This window comes from Pieris brassicae, chromosome 6 (genome assembly GCF_905147105.1).
Source record: "Pieris brassicae chromosome 6, ilPieBrab1.1, whole genome shotgun sequence".
NCBI lineage: Eukaryota > Metazoa > Arthropoda > Insecta > Lepidoptera > Pieridae > Pieris > Pieris brassicae.
The window spans coordinates 13536844-13559158 of NC_059670.1; the positions used below are offsets into that span (position 1 = coordinate 13536844).

The window sequence follows — 22315 nt, forward strand, 5'->3', positions numbered from 1 at the left end:
AAATAATCGGTAATGGTTTTGAAATATTGTTAAGTAGCCTACTTATACGTTCAATATATCATCATAACGGACTATAGATTAAATTTTAGTACCTACTTGTATATCCAGAAACAATAACGATTATGCCGCGTTATTAGATTTAGTAATACCAAAGACAATTAAAGTAATAGACCAGCAATGTTCATTAATTGCGTTTGGTAATAGGGTAATATTACCTACATGATATTCTACTTTTATTTCTTCTTCTTTCTTTTCTCAATTCATTTAAGTAGTTATTTGCATATTTGAAAGAATAATATATATTTACATCATATTGAGTAATAATTATCATCGAATACACTTCATGCAGAATATTGTCATTGTTTCAATACTTTTTAGTTCTTTTATACTTACTGTGGTAATAAAGATGATATAATCGTTTGTATGAATCAAGAGCCATCTACAAACAGATTAAAAACTATGAAGAATAATACAACGGAGTAAAACTAAGTGATATAAAAGTTTTAATATTTGAAACGAGAGGGCGCTTCTAGAGTTAATAAACTATCTGGCAATTTATTCTGATCAAGTATGATAACGTCAATGTCTTTGTCTTTTAGTCAATGTCAACTGTTATGGAATGAATGCTGCCACAAACAATGAGTAAAAATAACTAAACGGGTTCATTTTTAATATTACAATTAATACGCGGAACAAAATAAAGAAGATCTCTGGTACAAAATAATATTATATTAGCCATGTTTTCTAATTTGGTATGCTATAATAAGGGCATTTAATAAAAATAGTTTTAATTTTATAAAATATATTCATCATCAACCTCATACTGTGAATTATTGACATATTTTAAACTTTTCTTTTAATGACATTACAAATATCATCTGTAAAAAAAATAGAGCGCGGGAAATTGTAAAATTGTAATTATTTTTTTCTTCTGTTTGGGTAAGTAATTTTATTTTATGAAACCATTAAAATAAATAAACTAAAAACTATCATAAAAGGCACTAAAATACTTTAAAATATTTATTTTACTCTTTGTCTCGACACTCGGCAGCTTACATGCTCCCTTACACGGTATACAGAAAGACAGCAACACCGATGGCAAGTTTATAGGCTATAGCGCGGTTTATACATTTATAGGTCAATGAAAAAATGGCTTAGTACTCGTAGCTCCTATGTATCGTGGCAAGAAATAATATTAAAATTTAAATGGCCTTCAGTGATTTGTGCCACATAAGTAACGCGTTTAAAAACGTTGAAAATGAAGCAGATCTGGTAAGTAATTGGTGTTTGTTAGGTAGTGCATTTCCCTTGGGTGTTGTAAATGTCCAATTGGAGCTGTCAATATGACCCAAAATCCGGGAAAATTCTTTTGATTTGGTTAAAAACTCCGTATTGTTTTGATAAAATAATATCATTGATATAGATTTATCTAATTCACACCTTCACATAACGGGGTCTTCATCAACCACGTATGATATGAACATCGAGGTGAACGATGACAGAATAGTGGCGACAATATTTTTAGAATTTTAGTTTGTGCGGTAGAGGACACAACAACAAGTGACTTTTCATCGGTATTTACGTAAATTATACACAATAGCATCAATGAAATCGATAAACAATAAGACGGCTTGAATCTAAATACGTAGTTATACACCTATATTTCCTACTTTCTCTAAAAGTACTAAAACATTGTCCTTCACGCAATAAACAATTTAACTCTAATTTGTGCCATTCATATATTGATTATAGCATATTTTTGAAGTATTGCTACTTACCTACTAATTAAATATTAATAAATAAATAGTTAAAAAGATAATGTGGTACAATTTATATATTTTTTATGGATTGATTCTTGAATTTAATAAGTGTTTGGACATACATACAAATATGTTAGTAATGTTCAAAAATAATGACCTTGTTTTACAACAAAAAAGTTTGCTGGCTGTAGTCTGCCCACTTCTCATATTTTTTTTAATATAAGGAAAGTTTTCATTACTAGGCCATCTGGTAATTGACCTGACATAAAACAACCTTACAAGGACCTAAAGCTATAAATTAACAAAAACTGTGCTATGATTTTCTAAAATAGACCATGTAACATGATACTTTTCATGGCATTTAGTGATTGTATATGAATTTGGATATTCTATATGAATCATATCCCTGATTTTATAATGTTCAAGTTTTAGAAAGAAATAAAATTTATTAACATAACTCAAAAGATTACCAAAGATAAAAGTATATAAAGGACTTTATAATGTGCGGCTTACATTTTTTCACTGTTGAAACTCGGGTTAGCCTTGTAATCACAGCACGGATTTTCAGTGAGGTCATTTAGGATGTAAGAAAATATTCCTTTATACTTTTTAACTGATTAAAAAAACAAAGGAGGTGATAACTAATTGGACATCTGGTGATTTTAATAGGAAAATGTTTTTGTATTTCATTTTTGTTCAAATACTTTTGCCAAATTTTATATCTTAGACAAGACTTATATCATACCCTGTATGTTAATAAAATAAAATCTGTGAAAAATTCAAATAATGTTCAATTGTTTTTTTAAAAGGTACTGTAAGGTACCTATTGTTGGGAAAACTGTTGTATTATCTCTATATATATAAAATTCTCGTGTTACAATGTTCGTTCCCATACTCCTCCGAAATGGCTCGACCGATGCTTATGAATATTTTTATTGAAGGCAGTAAGTCTGAGAATCGGCTTCTATCTATCTTTAAAAACTCCAAAGTTATTAGGGGTGTCCACCCCAGCATTAAAAAAAAATGTTTTTATTTTTTCATACAGCATACAAAATTACATACAAGCCTTTATTGTCAACCCTCTACGATTAACCCCTATTTTTATTATAGTAAATATTATATAGTAGGTTATTTTTATTCAAATAAAAAAAATCCTGGAAATAATACCATTGTCCATGACAAAACAATGTTTGCCAGGTCAGCTAGTACTATATATGATAATTATCTACATCCTCTTTTGCAATATAAGTAGCAACCTAATATGAAAATAATAATACAATAAGCAAATTCCTTATAGATTTGTGAACTTGTTCAATATATTAAATATTATGCACTAATTTTTTTTTATATATCTTTCAACTTGGTATAAAAACAAAATAGAAAATTATGAAACAATGTATGCTTACAATTTGGTTGAAGACAATTTGAAATGTTAACAATGGCAATATACAATTATATTTATTATTATTTTCTTTTTAACAAAGCAATAAATTGTGATTACTTATAACAAATAGATTTGATATAATTGTTTAAAGCTTTGGCCTCACTTTAACTTGAGTATTTCATATTGTAAAAGGATAGCGTGGCCTAGTTGCAACCGTAAACCGTTGATGCTACATAAATTGTGTGCATACCTAAATTATTGTGAGGGTGTAGTATGAATAACTAAATTTTGCATGACATTTCCTACTACTATAGTGACCAGTGATTTGTTTGTGTTGGATTATTTTTCAAAAATACTTAACCAATTTTATAGCCATGTTTAATATGAACTGATGATTTTGCATATACCATATATATGTAATATATGTTAACTCTTATAATTTTTGTTTTACATTATTTTTAAAACCATTGTTGCAGTCAGACAGAATTATGGAAGAAAACTCGATGGTACGGGATCTCATCACTAAGATTCTGGATGAGCCAGGACCAACTGAGACAAGCTGGTGAGTTTATTTGTTTAATTCATGATTATAGTTTTATTTATGATGGTGATTACAAATTCTGTAAACAGCTAAATCGCCAAGCACTACAATCTTTTAGTTCAGTGTCTCAAGTGTTTCGCAACTTTTTATAGGCAAGTAGATTTGATCCGTGCTTGACACATGCCGTCGATTTTAGCATCAAAGGCCGGCCTTACGATGTTTGCCTTCACCGTATAAGCGAGTGATAAATGCGCACATAGAAAAAAAATCTGCACAGCTGTGTTCGAACGTACGACCTCAGTGTTGAGAGGCACGCTCAGGGCACTAGCACGCTGCTCTCTAATAACGAATACATAATTATAGGTATAAATATATTATTTCCAGCTCTACACAAATACCGGATAAGACACTAAGCAGTATACATCCCAGCCTAAACCAATACGCCAAAAACGATGCTAATTACCTATCACCGTCGTACTCTCAATCGTTTCAAAACACCCCATACTTTAATCAGAACGAGAATGGCCTTTACATGCAAAATGGCTTTAACAGCTTCAATAATTTCCCAGAAAATGATATTAATTTTCTTAACATTGAACCAGTCGCCGATGACACAGTTTCACCAGAACAACTGAATTTACTCCGTTTGGCGGCCCAAGAAATTGGTGGCGCACAGTTCACGAATCAAACTAAATATGACGATAAATTCTATAATTTCTTCGAGCCGAACCAAAGAAACTCCCTTCCTCAGACAAATATGTTCAACTTCCCTCAGAGACCGAGCAGCCTGAATCTCGATATGAATTATTCGAATTTTGACTATCCCCAAAGATTCCCAAATAAGGTTGATAACACCTACGTGAAGGATAGCCAGGAGACCACCGATCTCCTGTCTTACTTGCACCAGTTGAATATATCCCTTGATCGGAACAGAGAGGAGAATCCTATGAACTATAAAATGCCGGATTCATCAATCAACGGGCACTTCGAAGACTTTAAATTGGACGAGAGGAAGCCGCCATTTTTCAACAGAAATTTCCCACCGAAGTTCAACGGAGAGTTTTATAACGACATGACCAATCAAATGCCAGAGAGAGTTCAGAACTTTGATTTCAACCAGCCGCCACCGAATTTTAAGCCGAATGGCTTTCAGAATGATTTCATGCGACGGGACATGAACCAGGGACCCAGAGAGGGGTTTAATATGGAGCCGAGGACGAACTTTGAGAATGGGGCTAATAGGGATCAAATACGTCAGCAGGAAATCGCGAGGCAAATGAATTTGCTCATGAGGAGTCGACCACCGCCTAATCAATTGAATGTTGACGTCTCGTTTTTGCATGAGAATACACCGTTTAATCTTGGTGAGTGGCTTTCCTTTATCGATTTTCAGTATGTTGATAGAACAATCCATTTTAGGTCTGAGCCTCAGGTTTTATGATCATTTGTCTAATAGTTATATATAAAATAGAAAGTCCATTGGCGCACAGCCGGGATCTTAGGGATGAGACACCGTCCGTACCGTCGATCGGAACCTCTACGCGAGTAAAGGCCTCTTTCAGCTTTCTTTCTTCATTCGCTTTATATTACCGCTTCTATTCTATCCACCTTATTGACAGGACACATATATATTATATTAAGGGTGTTATAGAATAAACAATTTCAGGTATAGGTGCCCTTCTAGGACCCAGTCCGCCTGTCCCTCCGCCTGTGATGCCATCACCTATGATGGACTTGCCCCTCCTAGCGCCCTTCTACGCTATGCGGAATATGAGGTAATAATTATATTATATATCAAATAGCTTTATATATATGAATAAAAATAACATTGAACTAAGTGCCCCTTTCTGTTTCATCTGCCCTTTTTATGGTCCCTTTCACTGTTTACATGTTTTAATTGCTTTGTTTTGTTCCATTAGTTTTGTGTAAGTAATTTTATGTCTTACGTAGTTTTGCTTAGTAGTAGTTAATTCATTTATTTCTACTGTATTACTGCAAGGAAGTGTAAATAATAAATGATTTATTTGGTAATGTGATATTAACAATTTAAGTTGAAATATATAACTTAAATAACGGAAATGGTAATAAATAATTTTACGAAGTATATCGCATGGCCCGGAGAACAAAGGCCTAAAAGCATTTTTTTATTACTAGGATAATATGTACATTACGTATAAAAAAATCAATACCACTACAACCTTTATAGGTCTGGGCCTCAGATTTCTGTATCTGTTTCATGATCATTAATCGAATAGGGAAGTAGGTGATCACCCTTCTGTGCCTGACGCACGCCGTCGACTTCTTGTCTAAGACTACCTGGTTTCCTCACGATGTTTTCCACACCGTACGAGCTAATGTTAAATACGCACATAGAAAAAAAAACAGTGGTGCATAACTGAGGATCGAACCTACGACCTCAGGGATGAGAGCCGACAACACTGCTCATTGCACGCTGTACATTATTTATACACATATATATAAACGAGTGCTAGTTCTTTAATACAGTTGCTCAAAAAATGGCGTACTGCAGGGACGTATAACGTTCGGGATGTCTGACCTTTTTCGCACTTGTGCGTTCTCTTTCCCAACTGTCAAAACAATGTCTATAAAAAGAAAAATACCAACCACGAAGTATTTACTAAAAAAATTCATAGAAGTTTTTATGATTCATGCAAATATTTCTAAAAAGTTTATTGTCGCTTTTACTTTTTCACACCCCTTCATCATACAATACAAGGCAAACCCAACTATTCCAGATTCCTCGGTCTAATAAAAACTATTCACGCAACTCAGATTATAACACACATTACCAGCAAATAGATATATTTAATGTGACTAAAAAATGCTTAAAAAATATTTAAAAATCTCTGGTATCTTTTATTAATAATGGCTTTGTTATTCTTCGTTTATATTAAAAATTTATTATAATGATCAATGAATCTTAGAACTTATAATCTAGAATTTAGTATGAATTTGTACTTTGTTATATTTTTTGTATAAATAGGTAAAACTGTGCTTTATGTTTATGTTTGAATGTGTATTCCGTTTTTGGCTTTTGTGTATAGTGTAATTGTTTGAAAATTGTTTTATTAGTAGCTGTAGGAATACTTTAATAAAATAAAAATAAAAAGAAGCTACTAATTTGTTTTAATATCAGATTTAATGATTTGATTCAATGAGTTAGGTTAGGTTTCATTTCATATCAATAAAAAAAATCTACTGAAGACTTGGCTGTATGGGCGTGGTTCCCTTTGCCTACCCAGAATGGATAAGGAAAACAAAAAAAATCTCTGCTTATATTCTTTTACGGTTGACGCCATTTTCCAAAAATGTTATTGCGAGTTTAGTTGTTTGTTGGACAAAATGAGTAATTTCGACGATATTTTATTTGAATTAACACCAAACTCAGAATAATTGCACAAAATGCTTCTTACATCTACGCAGAATTTATTGCGTGGAGAGAAGAGAAGAAAGCAAATACTTTTATTAAATTGCTTAATGTTTTCGCAACTTTATTAAAAATAGTTGCCGAACCGTCATTGCAACTTGTTTCGACTGTAAACCTCTTTGCAATGACAGGCTTTCCGCACTCGTAATGCAATATACTATTTCCTATTTGACAGTTTAAACATTGTTGTTATGTATTTAGTATAAATTGTAAAAAAATAAACAATTGTACATTACAGTAATTTATCTAATGAGACTGAAGAGCAAAGCGTTTTACGATTGTTTTATAGCACATTACGACGAATGTCTAGAACGCAATAATGTTTTACCACTCTTAACCCGGAAATATAACCTTGGTGAAAAAGAGTCAAATTCAAATCATTTAACCTTTTGACAGTCAAAATTACAAATAAAAAATCCGACAATGCACTCGCGAGCCCTCTGGCATTGAGAGTGTCTATGGGCGGCGGTATTACTTAACATCAGGTGAGCCTCCTGCCCGTTTGCCCCTAGTCTATAAAAAAACATGGCGCTCACATATTTACGAATATTGCAACTATAGATTTGATATTATTTATTTTTACCTGTTTCGAGATATATTATTACCGGTCTTTATTTGTTTTTAAGCTGTGGCATTTATGATTATTTGGTAGAATTCTAATCTAAACTAAAACTATCTTTGTGGTTGTTGCGATCTATTTCAGGAAAAAAAATTGGTAAACGAGTATTACTAACATTTTGCATAAAATGATTTACGTAAAATAAAGACATCTTCGTTATTTTTTATAATACAGTCATTGTACATAACCCAAGAAAGCCAAAAATTAGAAAACATTAAAACAGTCCTAATAGTTGGACTTTCTCCCCCGGGACAAGCGATATTCAGGTTTACATACAAACTTTTTCACAAAAAATGTTTTTTTCGATATCTTCTTTGCATTGGGGTTTGAACACACAACCCAATCTCTAGATCAATGCTGCTGTTTTTGAGTAATATATACACAAAGACAAGACAAAACATTAAAGATTCCGACGTATTGACATCTTGCTGTATATAGTTTGATCTGGGCGTATCTAGACTCAGGTTGTGATCAAATCTTTTAATTATACTTTTTTAAGAGTTAGTACATAATTATGTGGATAATAATGAATATTAATTGGTTGTCTAATTAATTAGGAGTTTCTAATAGTCGTAAAATCTACATACAATGAGATATAACAATAAATATCTTTTGCAAATAAATCTATGCATACCATTAGCTAACTTGACACGCGTTGGTGTCGTCCAATTCCAATAACTTATTCATAAGGCACACTAAAAAAATACATACAAAGAGAAAATATTACATTTAAATACACAGAACATGCGTGCCACATGAAACACAAAATTTCACTTGGAATTTAAAGCATACAATTTTGTATTTAGGTCACCGATTGAAGGATATATCCTGAAAATCAAATTGATATATTGTTGGCTTGTCAATCATTTTTGTGTCCTCATTAAACCTCTTATGGCTTTAGAAAAAATAATACTTAAGAAACTTAAATGATAGGTTTTAAGCACAGTATAGTATAGTTTAGATATTCGAAATATAGGGACATTTTAAAATCAGTAAAAAAAAAAAATATATTTTAAACATATTTATAGTTAGTATTGTCTTTTGTTAACATAGAAGAAAACACATTTTAAGTGTTTTCTTAATATTTATAGTTGTTTAAACTCAAAGTCGATATTTAATAGACTATATCAATTATCGCCTTGGAAAGTTACAGATCACTGGATCTGGTTTTAATGTCGGTTAAAATTAATTTCAGAGGTGCGGTGACGTCATCAAGTATCCTCCACGCGCGTTTAGACGCCTGCTATGAGCAATGGAAGCAGTTGGAAAGGGAGAGGAAGCGCACGGAGGCAAAATTGGCCCTGGCCTACCCTGGGAGGGCTGTTTCGTCTTCCAATTCAATTCCCGTACCGAGGCTGCCGCCGTGTCCATCGAGAGTAGACCGATTGACGGTCGATATGCTGAGGGAGCATACTAAGGTATTACTTATAATCCCCCCTATAAGGCAAATCATTATAAATTTCATATATATGAAATTTATAATGATTTGTCAAGTCCATAATTAGTTTTGCGTACCTTTGTGTTTGTTTCAATTGTGTTGTAATATCAAATTAAATAACTTAATTAAATTCGTGTTCCTAGTTTTTGAATTGATGAAAAAAACGGTTTTACGAGAATATGGTATGTATAAAAGGGTGGCAAAGCACTCGCGAACCCTCTGGCATTAATGGGACACTGAATGCGAGTACGTTAACGGCGTGTTGGCTGTGTTGGTTGGCAACGGCATTTCACGTGACATTATACGTCTTGTCCGTTTACGTCCAATTACATTCAAACGAATGTTGTGCTTCTGTATAGTTCCAAATTAAGAGAGCGTTGCTCAAGTTTTCAATATAAAATTTTATCATTACTTTATTTGTGCTATGGGCAAGATTCAGACACGAGACTTTTCTCATCTTTCCACTCCCGTGTCCATCACTTTAGAAGTGGGAGTCACAACTAAAAAGAGTGGCGGAGAGTTTATTGCCAGTTCTTCTCTTCGGTTCTACGTCCTTTATTTGAGAACTGGCAGTCATTGTGTACATTGTGTTACCTATATGAATAAATGATTTTTGACTTTGACATTGACAACCCAAAGGCCACAGGAGACAACAATCGCTCAATTCTTAATTGATTTTCAGGTATTAACATTAATGGGAAAGATGGAGACGTTAAGGGCGAGTGTGTGCGTGGCGTATAATAAAAAATCTAATAAACACGAGGACGGTAAAATTACGGTTTTAAAACGCGGCCAGGGGAATGTTCCTGATGATAAAGGATTGGATCCGGCTACATACGACCCCAGTACCTGGAAGGAGGATGCTAAGAACTTGGCTGAAATGTAAGTTTTTTTTTACAGTGTATACAGATACCGGCAAACATTTTGAACAAATGTGCTTGCCTGCGCAGAAGCGATTTTTAGGTATCACTGTGTCGATCGCGTGAATCAGTTGAGAGCGTGCGGTAAATCAGTTGACTTTTGTGTCCCGCGCTGTGTACGATGCGCAAACTTTCTCCCACTCCCTTGTTTAATGCTCAAGAAGTTTGCCGGTATCTGTATAACATATCGAAGTATTACAAACGGTTATTGTACTTTAATTAATTAATAAATCAGTGGTGCTAAAACTTTTTTAGATCTGGGCCTCAGATTTCTGTATCTGTTTGATTATCGTGCCTGACACGTCGACTTTATGTGTCTAAGGCAAGCCGGTTTCCTCACGATGTTTTCTTTCACCGCGAAAAATGCGCTTATAGTATTCTTACTAGTCCATTGGTGCACAGCCGGAGATCGAACCTACGACCTCAGGGCAACACTGCTCTATACTTAAAGCTCGACCAATAAAATATCCCGGGGACATAACATAACAACGCAACTTTGCATCACATTTAACACATTCAGTCATACAGTGAAAAATTATTCCAAGCTCCCATGGGAGTCCGCGAGAAGAGATAAATAAAAGACTTCCATAGCTTTGGACACGTATAGTTATTTTTGAAATGGATTCACGTTGTTGGCTTCAACGGTCTTGGCCAGCCTAGCTGCCCGGAGTGGACTTTTTCCCGAGACCAGTGCACTGGCGTCCTGCGAGGCTCGACCCTCGGCTTGCGCTGTTGCGGGGTGGTCCATCGCCTGTAGGGCAGGACGGAAGCTCACTGGTGTGAGCGACTAATTTTAACACTTACTAACCACTACAAATAATAAAAGCCTGTCTAATAAAATAAAAACCTCGCCATATAGCGAAAAAATATTGAAACTAAATATCTCTTAAACAAGTGTTTTTAGTATTTGCAAATATAATTTTAATTTTTATATTATGTGAGTTTAAAAGAAAACATTTTTTTAACCGGATTACAGCTATTTGTATTATTATAAACTTATAATTATTTTACATAATTTTAAATTTAGTCGATACCATATCGGGGAAATAAATACAGATAACACAACTTTCTCTACAGCTCTGATACTTTTGACATTCAACACCTTTTGTCTTCAGTTACCGTGACTACGCACGCTGTAAAGCGCGCGAAACGTCGTAAAATTTAAAATTATGTAAAATAATTATAATAATACTTAAGTTTATAATAATACAAATAGCTTTAATCCGGTTAAAAAATTGTTTTCTTTCAATGTGTAAAAGCTATGTTAACCAAAGACAATACTTTGTGTGAGTTTAATTAGACACATAAAATTATTCATAAGTAATATATTAATTACTAACAACAACGCAAATAAATTCGTAAGTAACTGAATACATCAAAATGTATTCAGTTACTTACAATGAGCAATGTTGGTTAAGGGTGGTACTCTCAACTCTGAACACACGCCCAGTTGGAATTAATGTACCAATCGATTTTACATACATACTATGCCTATAGAGTCTGTATAGACTATAATGTCGAGAAAAATAAAATAAAATATTATATTAAACACATAATATATACAATATAGCAAGTAAAACACAGTGAGAAAACCGGCGTGTCCGTAACACCCAAAAAATCTACATGTGTCGTAAAAAAAACTGGAGGGAATGATGAATCAAAGTTATTAGTCACAGATAAGGACAATGTCTCAGATAATTATTATATCATTGTTATTAGTAAATAGGTCATAATTTATTTCAATGTTGGTGGTCCAGGTGGATGGAAAGTAAACTTAGTTTTCCACACATCAATTAAACAAAATTATTAAATATCTGTTTTTTTTTCTGTTTCAGCGCCCCTCACACGGAGATTGAGAGCGCGATGCTAGCCTGGCGTAACGCAGTGGCCGGAGTTCAAGCCGCGAGGAGGAGGGAATTGGCCCCGCACAGATATATGGATGGACGTGAGTTATGACGTAAAATGTATTAAACTCATATAAAAAGAATTGTACCTATAGAACTCTGGGTAACAGAATTTATTTGAAAATATAATTTTAACCTTATTTTTCTATAATATAGCGATAGTGGCGCTAGCGGAGGCAGTGAAGCAACTGTGTGTGTGCGCCCGCAGAGCGAGAGCGGCAATGTGGTGCGATCTCACTCTCACAGTTGCGCTTGCCCCGCATCCCAATCAACAGGTTTGTTTAGGTTATCTCTATGTTAACATACGGGTGTAATTGCGTGATAGGATAAGTGACAGTGCTATGGTAAACCGACAAACGTGTCATATAAGCTACAATTCAATATCATGATTACCACGTGTTATTGAGGCTAAAGTATAAATTAAAATTATTTTGTTGTAAACGAAATACCGTGAAATTCAATTATTTCTAATTTTTTAATTTTTGGTATTAGCATAGCCAACCACGTGTTACTTAGACCGAAATGTAAATCAAAATCAAAGTATAGTGACGATAATACAGTGAAATTATTCTTTCGTGTCACGGTATTAAGCCTAACTAAATTCACATTAAGGAGAAACGAAGTTCGCGGGGGCAGCTAGTATATTATATATCATACAATTTCAGATCGAGCATTCTCCACAGTTTTCGAACCAGCAGTCGCCCAAACGCATACAGTCCGAGTCACCGACCAGTAACTCAAACAAGGCAACCTCTGATAATAAAGAGGTAATTAACATTAATTTTTATCCTGTATAAGGAAAATATATTAAATATTCCCATTTGGCTCATACCAACGTAATGGTTGTAATTACCAAAATCGACATTAAAAACCTTTTTTGAGGTTTAATTTTAATTCGTATTCTAGGTATATTTCGCCTTGAGCGCTGTCAAATATGTCAAATTTCGTATAGAAAAATTGTTTTAACAGTTCCTGAAACTAGATTTAAGTTTGATTGGCGTGAATATATCGATATATATAGTTATCACCATCGTGTTGGTGACAAAATAAATCTTTGTAATTCATAAAAAAAAAATCAAAGCGCAGGTCCAGCTCAGACGCCGACCAGAGATCAACACAAAGCACTACTGAAAAATTGACGTTGACATATTGACAATTAACAACGTGTACGATGTCAATGATATTGCGTGGTGTTGCCATGTACTTAACTTCGTTGCCATCAAATAAAAACAAATAACATATGTTATTAGGGAGCTTTCAAGTATTACGTAACGAATTGGGGGGGGGGGGGGAAGAGGTCACTTGTAAACTACTACCTACTACACTTGTAAAATGGTCAGTTTTAGGTATAAAGAGTCACTGGGGGAGGTCACAAAACGTTTTACTATTGGATACAGAAAGCGTTTCATGGGGGGGGGGGGGTCAACAATCTCTAAATATTGCTTGACGTAATACTTGCACACTCCCTTAGGGATGCTACAGGCGTCCCTAGAAAAGAATAAAGAAATAAAGTAAAAGGAATAAATAAATCTAACCCTTACTTTATTTTTTTAGTTAAATAAAACTATCTTAGTAAAGTTAATTTTACTAAAATACTTAAAAAAATAATTTCAGGAAAAATCATCCACCGAGACTCCGAAAGAGAGGGACACAGAAAAGCAGAAACAAAACGACAAAGAAAGACGTCGCACACAAAACTACAGACACAAAGTTAATCAGAGAAATGATTTTTACCAAAAAAATCAAAGGTACGATAATCGTTTTATGAGACCATATCACTACTTGGCCACTGGGCCGATTAATTAATTTAATTTCTGACATGTCAATTCACTTTATTGGCCGGCTCATTAACTATATTGGAGCTGTTCTGATCTCTAAAATGATTATAAAAATTTTAATATGGAGGGTGCATGGTGTTTCTACAGGATATCCGTACCTGACAAATTTGTTTCCGACAGAAAACCATATTGTATTGGGAATTTTAATATTTAGCTTAGTTCGGGGCAAAATTATACCAAATTTGTTGAATGGGTATTGTGAGTGCCAAATGTGAAACTGACTTGGTAAATATGAAAATTCCCCCCCTCCAGTGTTTAACTGGTAACACTGATGAAAATGATCCCTTTTAATCCACTGCTATGCTGTTTTATACCTTTTTACTGAATCGGTGTTGCCAGGTTTTTATGTATTCGAAATTGTGACGGGAAATTTTTATTCGCGATTTCAAGTGAATGTTTGTATTCGCTTCCACTGCGCTGTGCGCATGCATTATTACTTTTTAAAATATTAATGGGCTAAACCTTAATGGTATAATTTTTTATAAAATTTTACCGAATTTCCCGCCACAATATCTCTAATATTCAGATATATCATATCAATTTTGAAGTACACATAGCCATATTGCATAGTGCTTGGCGAATTTTTAAATTGTGGTAACACCGCAACCTTGCCAATTGCGTCGGTGTGAGTGCGTAAGGAATTGATTACCAACATTTTCTCACTTTTATAAAGTTTTATAAACAGATAACATTTTTTCTAGTCACTTTCCAATTTCTAATATTCCGTATTGAGTCAAATCGTAAGTACCGTCAAACTTTTACAATGCCCAGATTTAAATTCGACTCACTTTAAAACGGGCCAATACTCTATTGAAATGAATTTGTACATCCTCAGTGTAATACGTAAATAAATATATTTTTTAACTGGCAACACATTTAAAGGTGTACAAAATGCCTATATTGCAATAGTGTCTCACACCGACAAGAAATACCTTTACATGTGATGTTTCTATGTTGGTTGGATATGAAATTAATTAGTCTAAGCATTAAGTGGTTGTCATGTCGCTGTTCTAAGGAGTTCTAAAGAACAAAATAAGTATACGTAAAAGTGGCTAATTTTATTTTTTCATATGGTAATACATCGCTTATATTGTTCTTTAGTCTTGGGATTTTCGGTCTTCGTCAATTTTTAGTTTTAGTCGCATTGACATTTCACAGACTACAGCGTTATTCGTTTGTAACGATTGTACGATTCGAATTTCGGAACGCGTTGACAGTTGACATCTGACAAACAGAGTATATCGTCTGTGACTTTCGATTGCAGCTATACGCTTTAATACTTAGGGGGATGTCCCATTCGATTAGTTGCATAATGTGTTGCACAAATGTTTTAACTGCCTCGATGGGCGGTATTAACCAAAATAATTAGTTCAATTTTAAGTTTTTAGTCATAAGTGAAAATGGTTTATCTTCGATGCTTTTAGAATCAATTTGACAAAGACTAAATGAATTTATGAATGGCTATAACTTATTTTTTTTAACTTAATGCCTTTAATCGAGCATTTTTCCTATGTGTACAAAAAATTCAATAGGTTTGTTTTTGTTTCAAGTTTGGGAGGGGTTGGTAACGCCCGTATTGTCCAAATTAGGTAAATGTGTAGTTAATTTTAATCCTACCACAGGCCTAAAAGTTTGACTCGGAGTCAAGTGGGTCGCTCAATTAGCTAAGGGCGATAAATAAAATGCTTATGATAGAGGTTTATTTATAAAGGAATTAGTGAATTTAGCTTTCAAAGTACATTAATCCAGATAAGTATACGTATTCTCATGTGATTTTCGTTTACCGTGTGACCGATTTTTGTAATACCCTTAAATCTTTGAAGTTTAACAAAGGTTGGTTCCAATGTGAGAGGAATGATTGCCATACTTCATGGGCATTGTAGCTAGATTTGTGGGTGCGACATCCTTAGCTAAGGTATTAGTATTAAAAGGTTACCGCGAAAATATATACCAACCCCATGTTACTTCCGAAACGCTATTTAGTACAATGAATTTGCACTTAGTATATTTTAGGGTAGTCAAAGATTTATTCGACTTTAAGCACAATGAAGTTTAGTTTCTTAGCAAATGTTAGTAGTTAGATATTTTATCCTTAAATCAAATTGGATCGCTGTTCCCGTTGTTGCCATATCTTAACTATTACCTCGAACTGCAAATTTTCGTTTTATACGCTAGATGGCAGTTTAAGCAGCGATTACGGGAGCCTCTGTCAATAAAATTAACAAGGCGTCTTACGATAATTGGCTCCTAATTAGTAGAATTTCGGATGTTATATTTATTTGATATATTTTATCTTCAGCCTAAAGTGCAATAGTGGCAGCCCTTAGTGCTAAGAACGTGAAATGTTTATCCTTGTTGTTGCTTTATATCTCAGAATTTATTTACCTAGTTTTATACCGTTTGCCGGCTATGGATGCATGTCTAGTATAGTTCCACAACTAGCTTCATTTAAAATTGCACCCTATTAGCGTCGTACCAGAATTAGTTTCGCTCAAAAGTTCCTTCCGTCCAGAGAAATTGGAATTTGCATAGGCTAAGCTTCCATAATTGATGCTCGAATTTTGCGCGAACTTTTTAACTAAACTAAACTGAAATATCTGCGCATGATTCGATTCGATGTTTTGCTGTCGCTTTTCTGTGTATTTTTAATCTTGATTTGAATCAGACGATCCGAACTTTCTACTTGACCAACGCTTAACAGCATATCTTTTAAGAATCGTGTGATATAGCCTAAATAAAATGTCCTCTAAGTCCTATTATAAATACTAAACCAAATCTACTGTACTTAATTTAATGCTACGCTACGCGGTTAAATTGTTAGAGTTAACTTATAAAGGATAACTTGTAAAGTTAAGTGATTCGTCCTTTATCACAAACTGTTGTCCATTTCCATAGAAAACTGGGAAATAGTTTAGATTATTGACTTTTGCCAAAAGAGATAGTTGATTTAAGTCAGTACCGTGTCGCTCTCGATTTGTGGAAAGCCTTCGACGACGTATCATATTCCAAGCGTAATCTAGTTGTCGGGAAACGCGGTTTCCCTCATATCTCTTATATTAATAGGTGTACTTAGATAATTACATATGTAATCTTCAATGTTAGATTCTCATGGTACTGATTTGTGACACGACAAATATTATAGTAAAACATTTTAGAGTTTCTATTCGATGCTAGATGTTAGTAGATAGTGAATTTCCTATATTGTTGTCTTTTCATTTAAGACTTGTTCGGAGCCCACCACAGGGATACGTTTCGGGGCCCTAATTATTCATAGTGTATGTTGTTGATGTGCTCTCACGTTGTTTGCTCCAAATCCTGAATGTACAAAATAAGTGACACCGCTAGTGAATTCTGCTAGGTTTTTGTTAGAAATCGCTTATGTACCCTTAGCGACACTGGAATTGTTCTCTCGTTTGAAAATATATCGTAAGCCTCTACGCGAAACACTTAATGTTGGTAATGTATAATTAATTATCTAAATGTTAATCGTGACGAAGATATCCCTAATATTTAGTTTGATAAACCGTCGCTTCGATGTCAGATGACGCCTGAGAACTTATTTATGTGAATGTGGAACAATCTTAGAGCTTTATCGAATTTGATAATAATTTACGGAAAAATATTTATTATAAAAATAATAACAATAAAAAAATATGTGGTAGCGAGTTTCACTGTTAGAATATTCCCGCAACTTATCGTAATTCTATTTTAAACGACGCTAGTTGTGTAGTAAGCCTGCCGTCTCTAGGTAGACTATACGATGCTTATACCGTACACGGTTCAAGAATCCTCTTTTAGATATATGAGTATTTATAATTAAAGCATATTCGATGTGAATTTCGGTGTTATGGTGACGGTTAGGTGTTATTCGATGTCTTATGAGCTATTTAGTGGCCATGGGCGCCTTTTGCATCGTGCACAAGTACTCTATTGATAAATGTTTAATCTCTGATACGGGCGGAGGCAGTTGATATAAGTTGCCGGTAGGAGGAGTCGGAGTAGTTGGACAATAAGTGGTCCTGAGCTATTGTGATAGGTTGGAGACGGTTGTACCACCTCGGTTACTTTAAGTTTAACGCTTCAACACGGTTTTGCCGTAAAATAGGTTTTTCTAATGGGTATTTAGTGGATTTGATATTTTTTCAGCGGTTGTTTAGCGTGCATATAATAATATAGTCGTAACTAATATTTTTGCTACTCGCCGATTTGCGTAAGTTCTGTCCAATTTTATAGGAATGGCATCATGAATTTTTGATACGTGAGGACCAAATTGGTTATTTTCTATTGGAGTTGTGTTTAACGGATGAAACAGGATTTATTTTGCCAGTTCCTCTTAATGTAAGTGAGAATTTCTAAGATATTTTTATAGTTGTAAGCGATGAATTAAGTTTTCTCTACTATGTAGCTACTGTAAGACGGTTGGCGGCGGTTCGGCGTTTCTGTTTGACATCGTGTCTAAGTCTCGTAACGATAAACATGTTTTTAAACGTCTATGCGAAGTTGAATGCGAGTTTTGCTCCTGTTTCGTCGAACAGAGTCGTCGAACGAACAAGAGTGCACAAGTATTATAATGGATGTGCTTTTAGTTTGTCTTCGCAAATGCCGATATCGAATATTTCATTGCGGTGCTATACATTTATCGGTGTATTGTTTAAGTTTAAGTGATAATACAATTGTTTCCAATTATTTGGGTTATTTAAGATGCATACAAATGTTTTTCATTAAGATTGTTACTGTTTTTGTTTATTGTGATGGAATACTCATTGAGGAGATTGAAATTTAACTATCAAATACACAAGTAGAAGCTTCATATAAAAATTACGGAACTATTCAGCGACGTATCCGATTTTTTTTTTCATTTCGGTAAAATTATTCGATTTGATGGTTAAATATCAATGTCCTTGTGCACAGCACAAAGGTGTATGGGAAAGCGTTCCTGTAATGTTTGTATTTCACGAATACGCTAAATTTACTAAATCGTTGGCTTTACATCTATTTTTTATCGTCCCTGCATTTTGTTAGTCGTAAGTGTCATTTGACTTGGTTTTGACATAACGAATCTGCAGCGCGTCCCACTGCCAATTTCCAAATGCCCATTATTGTATAATTTTATCTGTTTTTATTACGTTTGTTTTTCGCTTCTTATGCTAACCGTACAGATGGTACACGCTTTAGGTGGGTTATTGAGGCCAAGGTGGATTTTGGAATAATCCAATTTTTATCGTATGTGCGGTGGGCCGTTAAGTTAGGTGTGAAGTTCGCTAGTCCTCAAAATTTCGATCTGTCCGTATAGATGTTTTAGATAAATACAAATTACTGTCTGTGGTGAATATCGAATTTTATGAGCTTATAATCACTCGGGCCCGTGTTTCAAAACGTATCTCAATCTGAGTCCCGTCAAAAATGAGGAAATTGTTTGCTCATACTCGATTCGAAACCACGTTTTGTAATACGAGCCTTATTCCTTCGGGATTGCATAGTTGTAAAGTTGATTGATATTGCACGTCTCAAATATATATTATTCTACTGTTTTAATCATTACTATTATATATTCTTAATATATATGAGAAAAATAAATATTTTATTTATAACAAATTTCGGGTATCTGCTTTTACCTCCCAATTTTACGAAACTACCGTCATTTTTAGTTTAACAAGGTCTTGTGAGACGTGTAATATTGATCAGTGCGAAAAATAAAGACGGCAAAATCGTATTACTGCATGATTTGAATTCTCCAAAACTAAGGTCGAATACGTAACATTCTAAGGGTCTGTTTCACAGTGTACGGATAAGTTCCAAATAAGCTATTTATTACTTATTGGTAGGATAAACCTTATAGATTCACGACTATCAGATCGCTATTCGTCACATAAAGCCAATCATAAGTTATGAGTCCGATGAAACGCCAACTTTTTTATTAGGAACTTTTACCTTCCAAATAATTTATGTGTTGCATAGCTATTAGGTACTGTATCCATACTTTGTGAAACAGGCCCTTAATCTGCGGTAACTTATTAAATTATTATTTCCAACGCGTCATTTCGTTTATTCCCAAAGGTGTATATTTTTAAAGGTGACTTTCGAACTATAATGACGTACGTAACTTTGGTGCGTTGCCGGCCTTTTTCGAATTGGTACAGTAAGAGAACGCACTCGCGAGCCCTGTTAAAAAAATTAACACATTTATGGCCTCTAATCCCATGACGGTCCCATCTGTAGATAATATTCGTACGATTTTGCCGTCGTGATAAATTTCTCAAAGGAAGAATATTTTATAAGATGCCAAGTAATCTGTCGCATGGACCAAGGTACAAGTGTAGCTCACTTCACTTGCTGGCAGTTAGCATTTTAAATGTTTAATATTTTGAACTCTACATGTTAGATCGGTGTATACAATATCTTTGTAATTTTAGACTTTCACATTGATTTTTGTGTTGAATTCGCCAAATGCATTTCTTATACTCAAAGGAATGAGACATTTTTAGAATTCAACATTGTGGGTATAATAAATTAGATGGCGTAGACGAGTGACAGACTGATTTAGGGCAGGTATTTAAAGGATTGTGTTCAGGACAAAAGGTAGACTCTGCTGGTTTGCAGTATTAATGAGGGTAGTTGTAAATTTGTATGTCTAAACTTATGGTATTGTGCAATATTGTTTGAAAATCAACTGATACCGACTGGTATTACGAAGTTCATTGTTATTTCTTTCAAATTTTATTTGTTGTTATTCTTGCGTGACTCTGTTGAACTAAATAAAATTTAGCTGAATTTTATATGTTAAGTAATAGAAAATGTATTTAAGTTAATTTGTTTCTGAAATAATATTACTGTTAAAACCAGTAACCCAACCTTTTTTGTGCCATTCCATACCTAAGCCTTTTTTGAAATTCATTTAGTAATATGTAATTTAATAAAATATCGTTTATATAAGGAAAACGAAAATAGTAAGTAAATTTTTAAAACGTATAATGAAAGCCTGAAATTCTAATTCTAAATAATTTATTGCAACATTGGGTTGGTTTGGGTTGATATTGTTTCAGAAGCTATAAATACAGCAGAAAATCTGTTATTGTATCTTAATTACATATGTATTTAGGTGTTATTTTAGATATTATATAAAACTTTATGACAATACTTGGATGAAATTATCCAAAAATGAAGGCATCGCCAAACATAGAAACTATTTAGTTTTATACGACCAATTGTTGTTCTCAATTCAGATCTTTTATTTTTAAAACTATTGTGTAAAGTAAATTGTCACCCAATCAATTTTATGTTTAAATATACAACTACCCTCACGTAGAACATTTTAGTCGTATCGGTGTTATAGTTGACGATTTATTAGTGTTTACGCCAGTGTTAAAGGTGTTGTCCTCATGAGCAGTCATAGATATTGGTTATCTCTATTCAGTAGTTATGCTAGTTGCAGTCATGATTTTTCTTACTAATAATTTGTTACTGTTTTGGCACGATATTAATTACCTTCTGACAAAATATATAATGATATAAAATTATGTGTTTTATTTTACCCCTTTCATCATTATTTTTTATTGTCTAATTCAATATATCTCCTCCACTAAAAAAAAATACATTTGTACTGATAAAGTTAATCTGCTCTGAATGTGATGTCTATGTCAAATGATGGCAGAATATAGTATTAACTATTGATAATGTAATACAGATGCGTTTTAATAAATTTGTGTCCCACAATTACATTGAATTGTATATAAGTTTTAATTTATCATAAATATATGCCCTCAAACATCACACATATTGAGGACGTCAAATAAAATTCACAAATTCCTAATCATTTATGCATATAGGTAACACAATGTACACTTATGAACGTCAAAAAAGATAAATGTATGAGATTTGACATTTACTGCCACTTTTCAAGTCAAGGGCGTAGAACGGAAAAGAAATCTGGCAATAAACTCTTCGCCACTTTAATTGCCAAGTTTTATTGTTTTAAGTAATGAATATGTAAGAAATAAGATACGTGAACATAATGAGAAGTTACAAATCAGTTGTAGAGTATTAATCATATCCATGGAACTTCTTCGCAATCGAGTATGTGCAAGCAACAATAATGTGGTTACATTTTTAGTCACATTTTTTATAGAACAGAGCAAACAGGCAGGCCCATCTGATATTAATTGATATCGCGGTCCATGGACACCCACAATGAAAGAGGTCTCGCGAGTGCGTTGCCGACTTTTTGGGTGTATTTAGGTAACGAAATTATAGTAAATAATTAATAATCCAGGACCGGGCGAAACGGAGTTGCTGAAAATGTCCATCAAGTAATTTTTCATCACAGTGTCATTGAAAACCCGATACAACCTAACAGGCGCAATAAACGATGAGTACGAACGTGGAACATATTTTTGAGAAAGTGAGACGAAATACCATTTGGAACCGGTCCTGCTAGAATCTAGTGATTTTAGAATATATATATAT

The 22315-nt window shown here is 33.8% G+C and overlaps 1 protein-coding gene across 2 annotated transcripts; it reads left to right on the top strand.

The window, feature by feature from the left end:
* The first annotated feature begins 1123 nt into the window (after positions 1-1123).
* On the top strand, positions 1124-21359 carry LOC123711491 (meiosis-specific coiled-coil domain-containing protein MEIOC-like). 2 transcript variants are annotated; one of them, XM_045664107.1, is made up of 10 exons: positions 1124-1272; positions 3621-3706; positions 4070-5049; positions 5352-5460; positions 8948-9170; positions 9873-10072; positions 11946-12055; positions 12171-12289; positions 12680-12781; positions 13629-21359. In XM_045664107.1, the coding sequence occupies exons 1-10, from the start codon at positions 1207-1209 to the stop codon at positions 13818-13820; spliced, it is 2187 nt and encodes a 728-aa protein (XP_045520063.1). In that variant the 5' UTR covers positions 1124-1206; the 3' UTR covers positions 13821-21359. The 2 variants fall into 2 exon arrangements, with proteins under 2 accessions (XP_045520063.1, XP_045520064.1); XM_045664108.1 differs by having other exon boundaries at positions 5358-5460.
* Positions 21360-22315: the final 956 nt, after the last annotated feature.